At 37.2% G+C, this 17,504-nt stretch overlaps 1 protein-coding gene across 1 annotated transcript in view; it reads left to right on the forward strand.

Moving 5' to 3' along the window:
• The window catches only part of VWA8 (von Willebrand factor A domain containing 8), a 357,898-nt gene that overhangs the window by 248,623 nt on the left and 91,771 nt on the right, over nt 1-17,504 (forward strand). Inside the window, exons 37-38 of the mRNA XM_077765686.1 lie at nt 5,850-5,931; nt 9,898-10,102. Coding sequence (XP_077621812.1) covers nt 5,850-5,931; nt 9,898-10,102 — 287 coding nt within the window. The remainder of the gene's footprint in view (nt 1-5,849; nt 5,932-9,897; nt 10,103-17,504) is intronic.

Here is a 17,504-nt window from a genome sequence, read left to right on the forward strand (position 1 = left end):
TGAACATAAGTCTTTGCTTCACTTGGGTAAATACGTAGGAATGGCATTTTTACATTATATGATAAAACTGCCAAGCTGTGTTCCAAAGTGGCAATTATTTTGCATTCCTACCAGCAATGAATGAGAGTTCTAGTTGTGCCTCCTCACCAGTATTTGGTATTGTCAGTCTTCCACCATTCCAGTAAGTGCGTAGCAGTATCTCATGATGATTTTAATTTGTTTTTTTTGGGGGGGTTTTTTCGGTGCCTAATGATGTTGAACATCTTGTCATGTGTAACTTCTTTAGTGAAATTGCTTGCCCTTGGGTTATTTGGGTGTCTTTGTTAGTTTGTTTTAGGAGTTTTGTGCATTCCTTATATATTCTGGATACAAGTTCACTATCAGTTATATTCTTTTCAAACATTTTCTGCCTTTTTTGATGAAGGGAAAATCTCCCTGCTAGAAATTTTATAGTTTTAGATTTTACATTTAGATGCTCCATTTTGAGATAATGTTTTTAATATGGCACAAGGTATGGATTGAGACTCATTGTTTCATATGGGAATATTCACTTGTTCCAGTATCATTTTTTAGAAAATCTGTCCCTCCTCCAATGAATTGCAGCATTCAGACCTCTGCTGAAAATTAACTGACCACATATGTCTGGGTCTATTTCTGTATTTTTTATAGTGTTCTATTGACCTTTGTATCTGTCCCTTCACTAATAGCACATACTTGGTTATTTCCTAGTTTTGTAGTTTATAGGGAGTGTCAAAATCAGGTAGTATAGATCCTCTAACTGTTGGTAAGGATCCGTGGATAGAAAATTACTAAGAGGAAATCAAAGATAAGGAAACCTATGGGCTAAATTGACCTAACAGGATTCTTGCTGAAGGCAAGCCAGAGTGATCAGACCTTACCTGGGGGGGATGAGTGGAGGTGGAGAATGAGAAACCTGATCACAATTTGGTGGGGGAGAGAGAGCGGAGGGAGAGAATTCTGGTTAAACTTACTTAGTAGGACTCTTGCTAAAAGCAGACAAGACAGAGATGAACACAGAAACCCAAAAGTTGGCATCTATTTGGGAAGAGGATCCAGAAGAGCCTGACTAGAGTTTGGTCAAAGGAGATAACCTTTGTCATCATCCATATTAATAGCACCTTCATTTACTTTCACTGCTGCACACATTACGGTTTATTCATCTGGTCTTTATTGATGCACACTTAGATTCTTTTCAATTTTTGCTGTTACAGATAGTTAGCAATGAATCTTCTTGTACCCCTCTCCTTATATATATGCCGAGAGTCTGTAGGGTATATATCTAAGAGTAGAATTACCAAGTTGTTTCCCAGTGTTGTTTCAGCAGCTTATAAAAGGGTTCCTGGTGCCCCAACCTTATCTACTCTAGGAGGGATCAGACCTTGTAATTGTGGTTTCAGTTTATCTTTCCCTAATTTCTAGTAACTTTAAGAATCTTTTTACATGTTGCAATTTACTCTTCTGAGAATTGCCTGTTTATATCTTTTTCCATTTTTCTTTTAGTTGTGAGGAGTTTTATTTCCCCTCACTTGTTTAAGTAGCATTCCTTAAATATTCCAAGTATATATGAAGTGCTTAGCATAGTGTCTAACACTGAGGAGGAATTTTATAAAAGTGCGCTGTTAAAAAACAATAGGATGGGGTGCCTGGGTGGCTCAGTCAGTTAAGCGTCCAACTCGGCTCATGATCTTAGGATTCGTGAGTTCAGGCCCCGCATCAGGCTCTGGCCTGTCAGCTTAGAGCCTGGAGCCTGCTTCAGATTCTGTGTTTCCTTCTTCCTCTGCTTCTCCCCCACTCATGATCTGTCTCTGTCTCTCAAAAATAAATAAAGGTTAAAAAAAATTGGATTGACAAAAGGAGATACCAGGATGATAGCTGTGCATAGATCTAGGGATCAACCCATTCATATGAGAACATATGAAAAAAATAATAAATATATGACTAACAAGCATTATTATAAGGGATAAAAATAATAAAATTCTGTGAAATTTTAAGAAGCATATATTGAAATGATGAAACAATTATCATCTACAAGTTAGGAGAGGAGTAACTGATGTTAAAGTGTTTTAGTGCCTTACATTGTTCAGGAGGAAGGCAATGAATATTAAGTTGATGTGTTAGTAAGGTAGTAATTGAGTACATAACTTCCAAAGTAGTAGTGGAAAGACTATAGCATAAGGAATATTTTTGCTGGTTAAAAAGCAATCTCTGAGTCGACGCTGGTATAAAAAACAGGTAATTTTTTTTTTTAAGTAAATAGAGTCCAACCATCTATCTGATGAGCCAGGAACTAAGGCATATCAGCCTTTTATTAAAGAAATCAATAGAAACTATAAAGTCTACTCTCCTGGTGGCTTTCACAAAGATGGTATAGCTTTTGTTTAATGCAAACAAGGAGAGATTTACTGCATTCTTCCAATTGTTTTTTGTCTAGTTAAATGTTAGCTGCTTTTTTTTTTTTTAATCACATTCATCAGCTCTTTAAACACAAAATAATGACTATGGATTGAAATCGATGCACTGTGTTTTGAACTTTGAGTAAATTCAAAGATTTGACAGGATTGCAGGGCACACATCACTCTTAATCAGTGAACACAGAAGTGCATTAAACCTGTTCCATTGCTAGAAGGCGTGAATTTCTTAATATAATTTCATCTTCCCTCTGAATGTGTTCACTGTTCTTTTGTCTGACGGCTTTGATTCCTCCCCCTAACCTTGGCACTGTGCACATAAGCTGTTCCCACTGTTTGCGGGAACTGTGCAGGAAACACTGCAGCCGTGACTTCCCTTTAATTGTTAGTGAACTCATCCTCGTACATAGCTTACACCTATCTTGGAAATCCACCTGGATTATAAATGTAATGGAAATTTACTGAGCCTCCATCCTCTCTACAGCATTGAAACGTTTAAAACGGATTGACAAGGATTTGGCTACATTTGCAGGGAAATCTGGCCACGATTTTCCGTTCCTTAATCCAATCATGTATTCTGAGCCGATTCATTTTCAGATCAGTAAACATCAACTCTGATCATTTTTCAAGCGTTTGCCATTACTGCCGCTACCACTACCCTTAATACAGCTTTGAAGTGCTTTATAGCCACAAATAGCCTTTTCTGATACATGAAAATATTTTTTAGCACCAGGAGTAAAATTCTTGCTCTCTCCTTCTCAAAATAGACATAGCCATTATTGCATTTTCTCACCCTCTTTATGCCATGGAATTAATTTGCACAGTGAAAGAAAAAAATGATGTAGGGGAAAAAAAGATATTTTAAAATAAGTTGGCTTACTTTGTTTTCACGGGTCATCTAAAAGCACTGATGGCCATAGCTCATTCAACTAAGTATGAAAAAAGTGCCCGTGAGTGACAAGCTAAAATGAAAGTCTGTTAGCTAGACAGCTCTAGACATCCCAACCGCTTCAGCAACTGGTCATTTTTGGCAAAGAACCTGGGTCTATGAATAATTCAACCTACTTCAGCTGGGTCTTAGCAGCAGAAACTGTCAAAAATGATAGATGGTACAAAACTTTATCCAAGACTGACCTTATAGCCCAGGCAGCATTTTCAGTGCAGGCCTGTGTGACAGATGATAAGCACGCTTGTTTTATATAAATGGCCATCAGGGGCAGCCAATTGAGCTGGGTGGTCAGATTACCATAGTAACTCTCTTGTCTTCCCCTCTGTTATCCCTGAACATTACCTCCATTTCCTCCTAAACCTCTGACCCCTGGCACTCCTCCTTGCCTTGCTCTGCAGCTCATACCTGGCCCCAGGCCCATGAGTCCCACCCTGGAGTCTTTTCCAAAAGGCCCATGGTAGGTTTGGTTTGGTTTGGTTTGGTTTGGTTTGGTTTGGTTTGGTTTGGTTAAAAGGAACTTTCCTCGAGGAGCTGTGGGCTCCTCGAATGCGACAGGAATCAGTCTCCTTCTTCTCTATCCTCAGTGCTTTGTATAGTGTCTGGTGCAAAGTGAGCTTAACCATATTTGTTGAATAAAAGATATTTTCAGTTTTTAGGTTTTCAGATGGTCTAACTCAAAAATATTCAGGGACAAACATAAAATAAAAATTCCAAGTCTTTTATTTTTTGGTAAACTACATTGGATAAATCCATTGTGAACATCCTGGATATCTCATTCTAATCTGAAATTGTAGTATGATATAGACAACAGAAAACATCTTTAAGAGTATGGGTTCTGTGGGGGCGGTGAGTGGTTCAGTCAGTTAAGTGTCCGACTTCAGCTCAGGTCATGATCTCATGATTCATGAGTTTGAGCCCCACGTCTGGCCCTGTGCTGACAGCTCAGAGCCTGAAGCCTGGTTGAGATCCTGTGTCTCCCTGTCTGTCTGCCCCTCCCCCACTCATGCTCTGTCTCTTTCTCTCTCTCAAAAATAAATAAACATTTAAAACCATTTTTAAAGAGTATGGGTTCTATGTAAAGGAGATTTTTTAAGAGACATTAATAGCCAATATTTTGTAAAATGAGGCTATTTTAAAAATTGTTGCCCTGGGGTCCACTTAGGTAGGAGCTGTGTAGAGTGGCGGACAGAGCAGAGATTTCAAAGCTGGAACAGCCTGCTTTTGAAAGCCACCTCCATCACTCTCCAGCTGTGTCGCCTCAAGCAAGTCACCTTATTATCGTAACTCTCTAAGCATTAGCTCTCTCAAGCAGGAATCATAAGTCTTCGTTGTCAATATTAAAAATATTACCTCTAAATACTAAGCAGAGTTCTGGGGTGCCTGGGTGGCTCAGTCGGTTAAGTGCCAACTTCAGCTCAGGTCGTAATCCCATGGCTCATGAGTTCAAGCCCTGCTTTGGGCTCTGTGCTGACAGCTCAGAGCCAGGAGCCTGCTTTGGATTCAGTGTCTCCCTCTCTCTCTGCCCCTCTCCTGCTTCCACGCTTTCTCTCTCTCTGTCTCTGTCTCTCTCTCTCTCTCTCAAATATCAATAAACATTAAAAAAAAAAAAAAGACTAAGCAGAGTTTCTGACACACAGTAGTGGCAGCTAGGGATGTTGAGTGCTGGGACTCAGGGCTTTGGAAAAGAAATCAGCAGGCCCCTGGAATCCGCCTGGAAACACCTGCAGAGCTGGAGATGGGAGCTCTGGCTCCTCTGTGTCATTCCCCTCTTCTTCCCTGACACTTTCATAGTTTCCATGATCCAGAGCCCTCGCCCCACTGGCCATGCTCACCTCACCCTCTCCTGTCTTACGAGGCCCTAATCATTACAGGTACCATGTGTTGAGCAACTGCTAATTAAGTGCTTTGCAATTACTCAATTCATCTAATCCCCCAAATACTGTTTATGATGCTCAGACGCTATCGTTACCCCCATTTCACAAATGACAGAAGCAGTGAGATAACTAACCTTACCAGCCAGAAACACAGTTAGGACATATCAGGGCCGGGATTTTATACCAGGCCAGTCTGATTACAAAGCGGTACTGATTCCACTACTTATACTGTCATTGTGACTTCCCAGGAAGGAAAAACTGAATTCAGGTGAGGAAATATTTTCATATAAACTCTAAGCGCTGAAACTTCTCATCTGGGGAAGCTAGCAAAGACAATGAAAAGAACTTTCATAGTTTTTTTGACAGTAAAGAATCATACCCTAATATGCATGCATTTGACAATCTTTGTGTTTCCTTGACAAAAACATAACCTAGAGAATAGACTTGGCCCAGGACCCTGTCAGGTGGGTCTCAGAGTTTTGCCCGAGGCTACTAGTAACTTCTTTCCACTTTTAGCAGCATTCATGCTTTCTTTTGGTCTTAATTTGGTATCCTGCTGTAATTTAATACTCTACTCATGTCGTGACTTGTTTGCAGATGTTACCCCTCCACAAACAGCTGGTTACATAGAAATCACTGATCTTCAATCAAAGAAACTCCGATATATCCCTGTTCCCAGGTAATCCACTTTCACCTTGTTCTCAGTTCATAGGTCAGATAGAAAGTGAGCCAAGTCTTCCCAAGTACTCTGAATAAATGTGTGCTTTTGCTTCCTTAAATAGCAAGCTCTTTCTCCCCTCCCTCAGTTGCACTTGGCCTATGTTTTGCTGCTGTTCTGCATGCTTTACTGCTATTTTTATTTTCATTTGGGAAAAATGTTATATAGGTATAAGTCGAACAGCCTTAAGGCTTCATTTCTCTTGTTTGATCTGTCCTAATGATAAATTTTTCTGTAACCAAATCAGCATTTTCAGTATTGCAGAACTTTTCAGGCTTCTTAAATTTTTTTAAGCTGTTATTTAAATTCCTGTTAGTTAACATACAGTGTAATATTAGTTTTGGGTGTAGAATATAGTGAGTCAACAATTCCATACATCACCCGGTGCTCATCACAAGTACACTCCTTAATCCCTATCACATATTTAACCCATTCACCCACCTACGTCCCCTCTGGTAACCATCAATTTGTTCTCTACAGTTAAGAGTCTGTTTCTTGGTTCGTCTTTCTGTCTTATTTTTCCCCTTTGCTTGCTTGTTTTGCTTCTTAAATTGCACATATGAGTGAACTCATATGGTATTTGTCTTTCTCTGACTGTCTTATTTTGCTTAGCATAATACTCTCTAGCTCCATCCACCATATTTATTAACTTTACATATTAGTTTTTGGAGGCAAATGTGTTCAAAATGTCAAAGGAATTTAAATAGCATTTGTTTAATATTGTTTTTAAAGGTGCTACTGTCCATCTGCAATTGTGAAGGCTATGTAGTAGCTAAAGGCTTCCAGAGATTTAGTATGAAACTCGTGATCATTCACTGCTTTTATTATTGTCCAATGATGGAAGCAAAGTACTCAAACCAGTTAGACGGAGGATACAGAAGGAAAGCCACGTGCTTGGTGTCTACCCTTGAGGAACACAGGCATCCTCTCCAGCAGCCCATCCCGTTCTGGATGCATCCATACCTGATGTCTCTCTCTCAGCCTGACTGAGCCATTGCCCTGGTCTGCCTGGCCTAGATTCCTCATTCTTCCTTACGTTGCCCCCCCCAGGCCCACTCCTCCTCTTTCTAATTTGTTACTCTGCTTTGGCCTGGATTGACATTATATTCCCTACTAACATATACTTCCTGACAGGCAACTGAGACCTCACAACACAGGGGTGAAAGCCCCACCTGAAATGCCAAGCAGAGGACCCCTGGAGAGCCGTCCAACAGGAGAGAGAGGCTAGCCACACCAAGCCCTGTCAGTCCTCCACGGCATCAGCAGGCCACCTTTCCACTCAGTCCTCCAACCCCTAGAAGTAAATAGTTTAGCATGACAGTACACAGTAACTCAGAAAGTCAGCTTTATTTCTTAGGACCCTTAATCAGGCTCAGTAAATATGATAATAAAAGCATTACTCAAAAAAATAGGCTTCATATAGAAGCATGACTTCTTAGAGCATCTTACCTAGTCAATTTAATAGAAAATGGCTTTTGGTCATTTGGAGAAATTCCTTATTCCATATGAATTATGTGCTTATTAAAATATACTCTTAGTTCAAGCAACAAAAGCAAAGAACAACTTTTTGTTTTTTTACATTTCTAAAGCATTCATAATCTTTTCCAATATTTCTCTTAATTCTTCCTCATTGGTCCTAGGCTTTATTTCGTTGTTTTTCTGTTTTAACTTTCTGTGTGGACCATGTTATACGTGCCATAGGAAGAACATCTGGAAGAGCAGCTGTGCATACAGCCGGTGCCAGCTGGTTACCATAACACACTCATTTAGAGCTGCACTGTTCACTGGAAATAGAATGCACCATCATTTTACATTCCTTACTAGCCATATGAAAAAAGGAAAAAGAAATCAGTGGAATTAACTTTAATGAAGCCTTTTATTAACCTAGTGTATTTAAAATGTTATCATTTTGACACATATTCAATATAAAAATTTTAATGAGATATTTTACATCCCTTTTTTTCTTCTGAGTCTTTGAAATCAGTATATATTTTACACTCTTGGAACATCTCGATTTGGACTTGCCATATTTCAAGTGCCACGTGATTTAGAGTCTGTTCATTATCAGTATATCCTGAATTTCTCTTGAGATTAGCTATTGCCATTTTTGGCATATATGCAATCCAAGAGAACAACCCATCTGGATTTCAGTTTTCCTGCTTTGCTTAAATTTAGCATTCTGCTAGATAGCTGGAATTTTCCATCTGATGGCTAACTTCAAATAATAGAAAATACAGTGACACTGCATGTACTAAAGAACCAAAATAAATATATCACTTGTGCCCTGAGTAAAATTCAAGTATTTTCCCTCAAATTTTTGTATTATTTCCATCTGTAAAATGATACTGCCTAGCTCTCATGTGTGGGTATATGTAAATCTGGGTTTCACTCTACTATAATTCTGTATGTTCCTTAAAGACCTTGCTATTATGCATATAAGAGAATATGCATTTAAAACAAAGTGAAGAAGGGGAGCCTGGTGGCTCAGTCAATTGTGCATTCGACTCTTGATTTTGGCTCAGGTCACGATCTCACAGTTCACTAGTTTGAGCCCTGCGTCAGTCTCCACAAACAGCACGGAGCCTGCTTGGGATTCCCTCTCTCCCTCTCTCTGCCCCTCGCCTGCTCATGCTCTCTCTCACTCTCAAAATAAATAAATAAAACTTAAAAAAAAAAAAGTGAAGAAGAGATTGTAGAGCAAATTGCAGTAAATGTGATTTTTTTCACCCTTTTTTTGACATATTGAAGCAATTGCCCTTGTAAATTTCAAGTTTCATAATATGAAGAGTCAAACATTTAGTTGATAGATACTGTACTCAACAGTCACACATCTTGAGTGCTCTTGGAAGAATCTCAAACATTATTGTTTCACATAGATAAATTTCCTTATTCTTGAATAGCCCTTTACTTCACCATCTGTACCTATTAATTTTTTTTCCTAAGGCACATATTTTTGGGAGAGCACCATGAGGTAAATCCTGTATTATGTCAAATGTTACCTTCTTTGAGTCCTTCTATTACTGTGAAGTAGCTCTGAAACACTGAAGCAGTAGTTACCATCTTCTTCATATAAACATATTTTAAAGCTTCTGTGTCCCAGAATAGCTGGCTGTGTCACCTGTGTTTAGTATCTACTAAGGCAGACTGGAAAAAAAAGGCCAGATAGTCATAGTTTATTCTTTAGGATGTTATAAGATTTGACCCAACACATAGTGGCTTTGTGGTTTTCCCAAATCTACATTGATAGTAATGTTTTTATTATCTGATCAGACTCCCCCTTTAGACCAATTATTTCACATAGAAAATATCAGATGTATTTAGAGAACCAACACTGGTAATTAGAATTTCTAATCTGTTTCTTTTGTGTAGTGAAAGCTATACCTAGAAAAAGGAAGTATGCAGTTGACTCACAGGAGCAAAAGCTGCATTCCTAGAAGTGAATATATAGCAAAGGAAACATGTATATGTATGAAATACATAATATGAGAAACATATAAATTCCTTGTGATAAATTCATGTAACTTCCTAAGTTAGAAAATACAAAATATTAAATACAAATGCAGTTAAAGGCCATAAAAAAATACATCAGCTTCAGCACTTAGACTGAAACTTAGACCCCTACAAGTTTAAGGGGCTGAAACATAGGCCCCTAAGGAGTGAGTCCAATGTTGCAGGTGCATGATATAGGAGTTGGATTAGAGTTCTTTTCTTTCTAACAGTGAATGCCAGTATAATCAGGGGTCCACAAATACAGAAAAAATGTAAATAACCAATATATAGCTGTGTATTTTTTTTCTTACAGATGGGTCTCTTGGTATCTTTTAATGTGTTTCCTGTTAGAATTCTTTATAGCAGTTTAATGAACCATAATTGGGTAAACTTAGCTGCATTACTACCAACGATTGACTACTATAATTTCTTTTTCAGATCAGAATCTCTCTCACCATATACCACATGGCTGTCTACTATTTCGGACACAGATGCATTGCTAGCTGAGTGGGACAAAGGTGCTGTTGTTACTGTTGATATGGGAGGTCACATCAGGCTTTGGGAAACTGGACTTGAACGTCTACAACGATCACTCATGGAATGGAGAAACATGATTGGACAAGACAGTGACAGACATATGCAGGTACCGCTCTAACCGACTTTCCCTCTTAAAGGTGCATATTTAGGTATAAGTTTAGTTCCAAATGGAAGTAAACCTCTGGCCTCAAAACTTAAATATATTTACTTAAATAAATACCTAATATAATTTCTCATAATAGAAAAAGATGTGTCTTTTTCTAGATAGTAGGAAAGTTAAAATGTGCTCTTTTGAGGTCAGTGCTTACATATACAAGTTCCTCACATCACAACATGAGAATACGATACAGTTGCTTTTGTTTGACCTCAGGTATTAATCAGCTTGAGCATTTGTTCCAACTTTTACTACCATCATCTTCAGCATCTCTGCATACTACCAAGGAGGCAGAAATACTGGTATAAAACACAACACATTACTATAAACCTTTAGACTAGAGAAGATAAGTAAATTATGCATCCAGCAAAGATGTGTTTTTACCAACTTCCTTATTTCCAGATAATGCAAACTTAGCAATAGACTCAACCCTGCCCTAAAAAGAAATATGGAAATAGGTCACCAAAGTGAGAGGAAACTCCAGAAATGACTCAGTCACCACCTAATCTAGTTGGTCTGGAACTAATGAGCATATTTACTATATGGAACTAATGAGCATATTTACTATATGCAAATACTAAAACATAAAATAAAAGGGTTTATTTGTAAATGACTGATTTTAATCTTCAGAAGAAACTTCTCGGTTTATGTTCCATTCTTATCCAGCAAGGTAGTAAAGACGGGCAGGTTCCTACCAGCTGTGTTGCTCTGCAGAAAGCCAATTCACAAGATAAAAATTTCCTACAAACTATTCCATTGATACTTGATTAATAATTACTATTTTATGTGGTTATTTTTCCGATTGCCCTTAAAGGAGAATGTTTGTGAATGAATAATACATATTTCTCTTAGATTCTTAAAAGCTTATAAGAACATTTTGAAAATTCAAAACCAATGTAAGCAAGCAACTTCAACTTCTTTTGAAACGGTATGAATACATTAATTTACTTAAGCTAAAACAAATGTATTGCTCTATAATAAACATGTCATTAAGTGCAAAGAATCTATCATAGCAACAGACTGAATGTTGGTCACTATCCATAACAATAATTAGAAAATTAATTAACTGGTTCTGATTCTCTTATTATGCTAAACATTAGTTTTTTCTCCCTTTGAATTAAGCTCCTCTTTTCATCACAGTGATTGGTGCCTAATAGTAAATACTATTGTATTTGAATTTCTTCTATTTTATTTCAATTTCTCATGTGTCATAGAGATGAAAGGTCATATTTTTCCTATGGTCAAGATTTATAGCATAAATTAAGTATCTTCCACAACAGAATTTTAAAAAGGAATTTTATGCATGATTTTCATAACTGGACTTGACTGCTACAAAAATTAACCCCTATTTGTGGTTTAGCCATATACCCTTCATTCCCAGCAACTTCCCCGACTCTGTTGTTCATTTTTCTATTCCCAGCCCATGGCATAATAATTGATACACAACAGGCAATTAATATATTTGTGTATGCTCTTACTCATATATCCTAAATATCACTGGCCTTTGAAGCTATTTGACAAAAAATAGAACTGTTCTTTTAAACTGCCATGAATTATTTATTTGTTTTTATGTAACCGAATATATATTGGAATAATATATATGTTATTAAGTTAGAAATGAACAGAAATATATTATCTAACATCAACATCTAACATCACAGTGTTTGGCCCCAGCATGCAGAGCAACATCTGATCCTTCCCAGACCATTTTCCAGAAAATGCATAACTTTCTCTCTCCCATTTAAAGTTCAGCTATAACAGAAATAAGACTGATTTAGAAATAAAGTTACACAGTTGAGAACTGGATGTTAGTTTCACTTGGAAAATCAGAATAGGAGTTATTCAGCCTTTTCCTAACATCGATGGTCCTTGATTCATTTTGGTTGATATTGAAATATATATTTATATACATACTCAAACTGAGAAATTATGAGCATACATCTTTATGTCTAAAGAGACAGACAGGATTAATTGTCCAAGTGGTCTGCTGTTGTTTTATTTTTTGGTCCTATCTTTTCCCTGCCTGCTCAATAAATGAGGCAGTATAGGGGTGGCTGGGTGGCTCAGTTGGCTGAGCATCTGTCTTGGGCTCAGGTCATTATCTCATGGTTCATGAGTTTGAGCCTCACATCAGGCTGACAGCTTGGAGTCTGGAGTCTGCTTCAGATTCTCTCTCTCTCTCTCTCTCTCTCTCTCTCTCTCTGCCCCTCCCCTGCTCATGCTCTGTCTCTCTCTAAAAAGTAGATAAACATGAAAAAAAATTTTTTAACAAAGAGACAGTATATTTAATTGCTCATACGTAGACCAGTTCTTGTTATTATTTACAAGTAGTACTATACAACCAGACCTAAATGGGAATCATTGTGAAGCAATGGTAATAACAAGCAAAAACGTGTCTTTTACAGTTTCCTGTACAGTGTGATCCGTCAAGCTCTTCCTCATTTATGGGCCTTTTATTCAGCATATGTCTCCTCCTGGTTTGGGAGCTTGGAAAATGCCTTTCTTAGAAATATTGAGAAAAGAGAATATGCTCTCAGTACCATACTTCTCACTGGCTAAGGTCCAGCCCCTTTCTCTGTTCCTGGCAGAGTAACCCGATCTCCATCTAGTGGTGAAACGGACATCGCAAAAATTCAAAGTCCTGCTTTGCACTTCACTAGTTTAAGGAGGTTTATACACACCTGTATTGTTTGGTTCCTGTTGGTCACGAGATCTTCCTTTAGGTCAGCACTGAAGGCTGAGCAAACAACCCACCAAGCCATGCCCCACTTATTGGCCCACTTTTTTCCTTAAGTCTTTTGAATGGTACCAAAAGAACTGTATATATTTAGATAAACTGTGCCGGTTACATGCTTTACCACTTTCCTTTATATCTTGCTACATTTCAGCCTTCTAGAGTTATTAGTTCTGAAGCCATTGTTGCTTTGAATTTTAGTTTTTGCTTAATGAATTCATTGATAGTTTTCTTTCATGAGTATAGTTTATAAGAGAGTATTATTGAGCTCTTCATGTAAAATGTGTTCATTAATTTTACTGCTTTGATAGGAATGTGTGGTTTTCTTATAGCAAACAACTATAAAAAACTCAAAGTGTCACTGTAGCTATACTTCTAAAAGCCCATGATTAGGAATTCATATTTCTTACTTTTAGAGTCCATATTTTCAAAAGCATGTGTTAATTATAAGCCAAAATTTTTCTGACTATGGTTTGTAGTGTTCTCTATAAAGCATATTTTTCATACTTTTACTTAGTTACATTTGGATTCATCCCAAGAAGGCTGTTAAAGCTATACCATAGGTTTCTTCAGAAATCTGTTTCTTGTGGGAACATGAAAGCTAAAAGGTTTTAGCTTTCAAATGTTATTGTCTGATTACAATAAACTAATTAGAAAGTAAATCCTCTCTATATTACTGGTAGACTCTCTTTGAGGACTTTGAATAGTACTTTGTTATCTGTATACTCTTAAAATGGACAGGATCTTTGAAACACAGTGTGGGACTACAACTTACTCATTCTTGCACTGAAGATAGTGCCTGGTACATAGCAGATACATGGTAGAAACATCAGAAAACATACATAGGAAGGATAACTAATTTATATTAGGCACCACTAATCCTTTCCCCCTTTTAAAGAAGATATTCTAGAAATATGAGTAAAGGTAGATCACTGTAGTTTGGTAAATAAGACTGGGCTTTTCTTTAACTACAAGCCCTACAGTAAGGATTTTTTTTTTAAGATCTTAGTGAGGTGGTAAGTCCACCATCCAGTTTTGGAAATCACTAGATCATTTCGTTAGAGCTGTATTAGTCCCTTTAGGTTTTCACTATGCAGACTGTTTTCTCCACATACTTTGAAAGGGTTTCCAATTATTTGGTGTTTTTTTTTTTTTTGAGGATAGTTTATAGTTTACTCTTGTACCACTTTCTTTGCTTTGACCACTAACTCTGAAAATACAGTCTAATTCAATGGGTCATTCATTATCATACATGTAAAAATCCATATTTTATATGATTGTTATACATACATGTATCTTTGGGAATCTTCCTTGGCCCAAAAAGGCAATGATTTTTTTTTTTAATTTTTATAAAGTATTCAGCAAGAAGGTCTAGCCATTTGCCTATGCGGTAGCATTTGAGCAATGCCTCTAATGCTTTTTCCATGTTTATTTGTGTTAGAGAAATTCACAGCCATAGAAATGCATTTTGAGTCTAGATTTTGAATAAAGTTTTCAGATTTGAATAAGATACCCTGGGAGTATACTACCTGGTGGTGTGCTGATAGACCAGCTCTCCATTGAGGTAAAGGTGAGGCAGTTTATAATGCTTGCCAGTTTCCCGGGTGTAACTACTCCCTCCATGGCCAATTTCAGACTGCCATGTGGTTAATAATCAAGATGGTCAATTTCTGAGTATTTAGCAGCCATCAGAGAAAGGGAAGAGTACTAAGAACACAGACAAGATAGTGTCATGTTCTCTCTGGGGAATGCTGAAGCCTGTAGTTGTCCCAATTAGAGATTGGCAATGCTCCTTTTGAACCACAAATTCATTTTGAGCAAAGAATCAGAAAGAAGTCTGCAGTCAAGTAGGCTGACACTGGGTTCATAAGGGTAAAAGCCTCCTTTCTTATAAACGCCATTTCAGAAGGAAATTACCGGTAGATTTTTACATTCCTCCAGAAGCCATGCTTCCATTAGATCACAACTTTGTCAGTGATTGCTAAATATAACTAAAATTAAGTGAGCAACCACCTCCCTCAGACAAGCAAATCAACAAACTTATGACTTTCAGGGAGGCCATGAGTTTCCATTAACCTTTCATGCATATCCAACAAAAATAATAATCTACAAATTATAATAATTGTGGGTACTATAGAGTCTTCAACTAATATTAAAAACAGAAATATCATCTCGCTTTCTCATTACAGAAAAGACCTAACCTTAGGAAATTGCTTTTCAAATCATCACTAACAGAAGTATTTCAACTCCTTTCTCTCATGACAGACCTTAAGATCATTCTTTTATACAGTATTGTATCCTCAGTGCATATTCTTTAACAATATATCAGCAAGTAAAGAAGTAATCTTAGCAATATTTAAAGTATAAGGAAAACAAATTAATTCTGTAATATATCAGTTATAAATTGAGATGTCAAATGTAATGACTATGTTGACAATTAATGGCTCTAGAATTTTTATGATTCTGAGCCCATTAAGAATTCATATTTCTTGGGGCGCCTGGGTGGCTTAGTCAGTTAAGCGTCCGACTTTCGTCAGTTAACCACGATCTCGCGGTNATATTTCTTACAACACATCACACAGATTCTTACAACACATCACAATGGCTACAGAAATGCTGTTATATTTATAAATAAAATTGTAATTTTATTCATAAGCAAGTATAGCCTATTGGCTATGCTTTCCAATTATAATATAAAGACAATACCATTGTACCTTACAAAGTTGTTTTAAGAATGAAATGCATTAGTACCTCGCACAGAGTAAGTAAACAAATAGAAATTAGAAACTTAGAATTTAGGTAATTTAGAATTAGAAACTTAGAATTTGGGTCATAGAATTCTTTAATGCTTATATGGAAATGCAAAGCCAAATTAAAGGGAGCAGTTATTACCGAATCACCTAATATTAAATCATGACCCAATGAGTTACATAACTCATCATCTATCTTTGTGTTAGAAGGTGTAAGGTTTGTTTATAATCCTATTTAGGAAAAGTTTTGTCAGGCCCAAAAAAGGAATTTTAGTCTGTGCCTAAACCTGTCATCTTGAGGAAAAGCAGGAAATCAATGATAGGACAATTGTCAGCAGAGGATTATAGTGTTTACCTTATTCAAAAGACAAATTAGAACAGGACCAAAAAACACACAGCAAAATATACATCATCTTTAGTTAGTCCTGAGTTCTGAGAACAGCAAAAAGAGCAAGTCAAATTTGGAGTTGTCTCTCTTAGTTTTTCCATATGCAGTAGCACTCTTTTGTTTCTCCTTATAACATTCCAAAAATGTCTTTTTATTTTTTATTTCCTTACAAGGTCAGGCCACAGGTACCATTCTCTAACCTCTCTGAATAATCCCACCCATTCTTCCATTTATTTAGTTAACATTTGCTGAGTACCCAGGATTGCTAGGATAAAGAAATAAATAAGCTACAGGTGCAGACCCCTGGAACTTACAGTCAAGTAGAGCTATAATGAAATCAGTTATAGTGCAATGTGGTAGATAAACTGATAGGAGCGTGATCAGAGAATCAGAAAACAGCCTGACCCCAGTTTTTCAGGAGGGGGGAAGGGACTCCTGCTAAATCAAATGCATGTGATTGTTGTCTCTTGTCAAAATCCCAGTAAAAGAGCAAGAAAGAATCAAAAAACAGTACCACCCCACAGGGGCAAAGAGAACTAGAGACGCAACAACACTTTGGAGGATGGAAAATAAATGGGTGGGTGGTAACAGAGTTACCAGCTGGAGAGAGCTGAAGCCCATTCCTGGGAGGGGTTGGGGGGGGCAATTAGATGCAAGCTGCTGTACTCTGCAGAAGCCCACACAGCATCAGGACATCAGGACTTCAAGACACCGAGTACCTCTGAAGGTTAGAGTGCAGAGTGGCACCAAAAACTGGAAGACTAATTGAAATTCTGTATCGAGACCATTTAGATAGCCAGATTTTCTCCCCCACTTTGCACCTGGGCCACTGGCTCTTCTCTAGGCTTACCAAAGACAGGAGCTGTAATGGAGATTTGTACAATTTAGGACAAGAATGAGACCATATAGATGGTAAGAAGATAAAGTGAAAGTCTACTTTTCTTATATAGATTCCATGACGCAGACATCCACATTTATACCCTTTGAACAGAAGAATAGAAAAATCCTTTCTAGAAACTCACATATCCAAGAGAAAAGCCTTTCTGATCTCATATTTGGAAGTTTCTCCCTAGTAATCTTACAGGAAGATCCCCTTATTGTTGAGACCAGGCTTTGTGCAAAAACATCTTTAGTCAACTTTTTAATGCCTTCTTCTTAAACATTAATGGATAGCCTTTTATACAAAAAATAAAAAATCAAAATGGAAATCAAAACAAATGAACAGAGAAAATAGAGATGATGCAGAAAGAAAAACATGTCACAAAGTGACAGTTAATATTCTCAGACTGGCAAAAGAAAATATGATGATCATAAAACAAAAATGTGATGCTACTTTAACATAGGAACCTTCAAAGAACAAGAAACATGTCTTGGAAATTTGGCGCTGAGTAATGTATAAAAGTGTTGAATCACTATATTGTATACCTGAAACTAATATAACACTGGATGTTAGCTGTACGGGAATCAAACAACCAACCAAAC

Source organism: Crocuta crocuta, unplaced genomic scaffold (assembly GCF_008692635.1).
Source record: "Crocuta crocuta isolate KB4526 unplaced genomic scaffold, BGI_CrCroc_1.0 scaffold75, whole genome shotgun sequence".
Lineage (NCBI taxonomy): Eukaryota > Metazoa > Chordata > Mammalia > Carnivora > Hyaenidae > Crocuta > Crocuta crocuta.